At 43.0% G+C, this 5072-nt stretch overlaps 1 protein-coding gene across 1 annotated transcript in view; it reads right to left on the reverse strand.

The window, feature by feature from the left end:
- Window positions 1-3938, reverse strand: part of LOC107102965 (cyclic nucleotide-gated cation channel beta-1-like) — a 13416-nt gene extending 9478 nt beyond the window's left edge. Inside the window, exons 1-2 of the mRNA XM_015402445.1 lie at window positions 3913-3938; window positions 430-556 (exon numbers count right to left, since the gene is read on the reverse strand). Coding sequence (XP_015257931.1) covers window positions 430-555 — 126 coding nt within the window. The 5' untranslated portion in view covers window position 556; window positions 3913-3938. The remainder of the gene's footprint in view (window positions 1-429; window positions 557-3912) is intronic.
- Between the last annotated feature and the right edge of the window lie 1134 nt (window positions 3939-5072).

The following is a 5072-nucleotide window of genomic DNA, read 5'->3' on the forward strand; positions in this document are numbered from 1 at the left end:
CTCCGCTGCGAGATCAATACAGTCAGTCGTTAGCCCTGTTTTAAACTGTTTACATGGGCCTGTTCAGTTTGTAATTTTTACTGGTTGCTTTAAATCTCTTTACAACCTTTTTACTATTTAATTGTTTTATATCCTGAGTACATGGCCGGTCCATCAGGCCATCCCAGCACCTTTTGTTTTAGTGTTCGGAGGAAATCTCAGAGGACCAGGTAAAACGTGGTGGTACCAACGCTTTGGCTTCCCATTACCAAAACTGAACCAAACTGGGAGTTTTTAAAAAGAAAACTGAAGACGCACCAGTTTCATTAGGAGGCTGATTTTTCACTAATAAAGTCAAAAACAAACCAATTAGGTTCAGTAAGCTGCAGCTGGGTGTGAGTCTGAATGCGCTATAAACAATAAACAAGAACATATGGGGGCGGGGCTTACATGTACAGGGGGCGGGGCAGCAGCAGGGGGCGGAGCGGCAGCCGGTGTTCCTTCCTTTGGGTTCTCTGTGTTTTTAGGTGGAAGTTCAGGAGGCTGAGGAACGACTTTAACCACCCAGCTCAACATCCTGGAAGAGAGAAAGAAGCCGTCGCTGTTGGAGACCGAACACTTAACAACGTTTTTTAGTCTTTGGACGGTTTAACCTCCTTCCTCCACATGGCAGAATTTAGGGACTCTGAGTTAACAAATAAAACTGATAAATATCTTTGTTTGGTTTTTGAAAACCCTTAATAGTGTAGAGAAGTACCTCCTTCAGCACCGGTCATGATTTACTGAGCAACAGACGACCTGACTGATGCAACTTTCTAAACTGGTTCCAACCAATATTGTTGAGGAGTTATCGGCTCGGTCAGAAGTGTGAGAACGTTTTCCTGTTGTTCTGACGATCAGCTCAGATCCTTGGTGTAAACTTTGTAAAAAGATGGATCCATTCTACTTGTCTTCAATAGTTTAGGCTGGTAATGGTGGTAAAATGTGGGGACGTCTTCTTGGCCCATGTTGGACCCTTCGGTACCAAATTAGAACTACTGCTCAGCGTAACTGAATAATATTGATGAGTATTTCTATCCCATCCTATGATGGCTGAACTTTGAGATAATTTTCATATCTCAAAGCTCCAATCTTCTCTGTCTAATTTCTGGAACATGATCATGAATTCACTGGACCTCAGTGGCCTCTATAGTCATCAGATCTCCAATGGTTAATATCAGATGACAAACCTGTACATACTGCGTGATGCCATCAGGTCATCATGAACCAAAACCTCTAAGAAATGTTCTGACACTTTGTTGAAGAAGTAAAGCGGCTCTGAAGGTATGTGAACCAGACCGGTGAGTGTTTCTGATGATTCTGCCCCATTTGTCCGCACTGCCACCGTCTGCCACCGTCTGCCACCGTCTGCCACCGCCTGCCACCGTCGGCCACCGTCTGCCCTCGCTCTAACTCTCTGAGGCTGTTTGGTTCATTATTTACACAAATGTGATCCCTGCCAGAACATTAATCATATCTCGTCTGATCCACCAGTTTTCCTGGTTTAACACATTGCTCTCTGGTGGAAAAACGGTGCCAGATTATAAAAAGCCTTTTGGTCAACAAATGTCCATCCTTCCTTATTCGCATGCTTGATCTCAGTCACGCTTTTGCCTCCTGGTTTCCCTGTACTTCCTGGATCGTATCAGATATTCCCCGGCTTCTGATCTCTGAACACAGACGTTTCTGCCTTATGCCAGTCACCAGGATCTGCTGGATCTCAATCTTTCTCCTCATGTGCGACGCTGTTTCTGTGCCCTGACAACTGATTCAGGCATAATTCTTGGATCATGTCGCCCATTTTTCAACTTTCACAGCTTTAACCAATTTTCTGTCCCCTGATCATCAATAAACCTGAAAATATCTCCCTGTAAGTTCTGATTGTGGATCTTTTGGATAAAACCCTCATGTCATATGAAGGATTTAACCTCACAGCCTGTCAGATCTGCAGGATTCTGCAACAGTTAGTGATTTTATTTCTGAACTTAACCTTATCCACATTTTGGTGTCTGTCCAACAACATTTCTCTCTCCTTTCCTGATGTTATTTAAATGCAATTAGCAGCAGATATTTTAAAGTCAATCTATTGAACTTTTGGGTCGTCAGAGCAAAATGTTACAGTATTAGATACTTTTACTGATTTCATTTCAGACGTTCCTATGTGGTCTATAGGAGCTAGACGGTTTCCCACAATGCTTTGCAAGACAGGATTTATAGACACAGCAATCCTCACAGAGTTTAAGAAAATCCCGTTCTTGCTCTCTGTACTCTGTGTAACACCTTCCAGTGTTGTGGGTTTTATCATGGAGGGCTTCACTTGTTCACAAAATGTGTGTAAGTTTTGTTTTTTATATTTCTTTTTCAAAAGAAAATTTTGATATCATTCATTTTGGCTTTTCTTCTGTATATTTAGTTTCCTTTTGGCAGCAAAACTAATATTTAAAATATAGCTTAACACTGATTTAGTTAAAATCTTTGAGTGAATAATTTGAAGTTGCAGACATTTTTATCTGGCTAACAGGCTAACAGGCTAACAGGCTAACAGCGCTCTGCTTTACTGCCTGTTTCAGCTGGAACAGACTTCATCATCATCCATCGTATTGCAGATCCTGTTTTTGGCTTTTTTTCCTTCCTCTTTCAGGGGAACAACAGTAAGAACACTATCCTGATGGGAAAGGGACTTCAGACTGTTGAATTCGGACATCCTTTAGCTGTATGGGAAATCTCCTATGAGTCGACATTGCAACCTTTTTTTTTTCCTTTTTTTTTCCATCCTGCTTCCAGACTTTTCTTTGAAAAGATTCACTAATTGTGGAGAGATGATTGTGGTTATTAAAACGGATGGAAATGAGTCCAGATACGTAAACAGATGGAATCTAGGAAGAAATAACTTCATCTCCTCTCAGCTTAACTCCCCGGCTTTGCTGTTCTGTACTTAATGGAGTTTGGATCACGTCTGGCTGAGTGTCGGACCCAATCACAACGGACTCATCATGACCCTAATCCTCCATAGGAGGCCACTGGAAAACCAATACAAACATTTTAACTGGTGCCCAGTTGGTCACTTTCTCTCTCCAGTATGTGTGATCTGTTTAACCGGCTGTGTTCATTATGGGTCGCCATGTAGCCTGCTGCTCTAACTGATGGGAAGGTTCAGAGATGAATAGCTGGGTAGAGTCAGAACCAGAGGGAACTAACTGGTTAGTCTTCATTTGAGGTGTTGCTTTAACCAGCAGCTCTAGATTCCTCTGCAGTCGAGGCCTTTGGGAGGTTTGCTGGTAAACCAGGCCATGGTTCTGGAAGCTGCCCATCTTTGCTTCATGTATAAAGGTTCTGCCTGCAGCTCAGTTCTGCTGAAAGGTTAGGTTTAGAAAGAGGCCATCACCAGTCCGCCCCAGAATCCACTCTAACTGGGAATGAATGAAGCTCTGATTGGATCTAGAAAAGCTGCTGTCTGGTTTGATACTAAATGAATCCTAAAAGGTTTTCGGATCGAATATGTGAACTTTAACTGAAACTTACAATTTGTTCACATTTTCACATCCTGATGAGCAAATTTACAGCTGTTTCTCCAATTAAGAAAGAAATCAACAAACACTGGAACTTCAGAACCAAAATGCTCCTGGACCTGCATACAGGGAACATTATTGATCCTGCAACCACAACCTGCCACATCTTCAGTCTAAGGACCTCCTCCCTGCTTTAGCGTCGCATCTTTAAAAGCTCCTGATCAACGTTTTAATAAAACCAGGCCTGAATCTACCAGTTTACCTCCATTAAACACAGTTTGGATCAACACAGAGGGCTCCAGCTGTAAAGGTTTAACAAAGCATACAGGAGGGCTGAGAAGAGGTTGAGGGTTCAGGTTAGATGTTCATGGGTTTCCTGTCCTACCTGAATGGTTCAGCTGGTTTCCTGCAGCATCCCTCAGAGCTGTAGCGAAGAAAAGACCAGCAGGGATCTGAGCGCAGTGGGAGGATTACAGCGCTAACAGGATTACAGAGGAGCTGAAGGACAGAACCGGACAGAGCAGGAGCTCAGATTACACCTTATGAGGCCAGAACCAGGACACCCTCCCCAACACTGACTCTGTCCTCAGGGGACAGAAAATATGAAAACATGATATTTGGTACAAATCAGACCGAAAACAGACCTGAATGTGTTTGGATCTGAAAGTCCGAATGGACCAGAGAAAACTTTCACTCATGCAGGATTTTGTTCTTCCTTAAGCCTCCAGCCCTGAAAATGGAAATATTCTTCATCCACCTCATGAGTATAATTACTGATCGGTGCAAAAATTAAGGTTATTCATTAGGAAAGTGAACAAAGACAGGCTGGAACTGAACTCTGGATTTAATGTTAAACCCAAACGATAGGTTTTAAAACACACCGGCTGGTTCTGTGGTCAGAACCTTGGTTCAGTTCTGAGAAATGGGAACCCCGAGCATCTTTCCTTTGGATAAACTTTACGAGAACAAGTTCACTCTCACAAACAACTACAGGTGCTTAGTTCCAGGTACTCAGAGATTAACTTCCACACAGAAAGACCTGTGGAGTAAAAAATGTTGAGGTACGTCTGTTCTTAGCCTCACGGCTCCAAACGAAGGTCCTGAGGGATCAGAATGAGTCACAGCGTCCTTCATGGCATGAAGGGGAGGACGGCTGTTTGGAGGAGATCCAGTGGGAGAAAGTTCTTTATCCAGGGGGTGGGTTGGTTCCCCCAGAGTCACCAGTGGAGCAGTACGGCTATCGCCATCGTGTTCCGCTTTATTCATGCATAGAAATAGCTTTATTATAATTCATGCAGGGAGTTTTACAGATTATATGGACACTGCTGTAAGTAGAACAGGAAAGAAGGACTTTCACTAAAGTTAAAAGGAAACTTCCCTCATTTGAAAACAGGACCGACTCTGAGGGGCGGGACTAAGTGTGGGAAAGTTAAGGTTTAGCTGGGATGCGTGAGCGCTAGCGTCTTTTTGGCTTCCTGTTAAATCCAGAATAGAATTTAAAATCCTCCTTCTCACATATAAAGCCTTAAATGGCCAAGCTCCATC

The sequence above is a fragment of the Cyprinodon variegatus genome, unplaced genomic scaffold (genome assembly GCF_000732505.1).
Source record: "Cyprinodon variegatus isolate N-32 unplaced genomic scaffold, C_variegatus-1.0 Scaffold1349, whole genome shotgun sequence".
Taxonomy (NCBI): domain Eukaryota; kingdom Metazoa; phylum Chordata; class Actinopteri; order Cyprinodontiformes; family Cyprinodontidae; genus Cyprinodon; species Cyprinodon variegatus.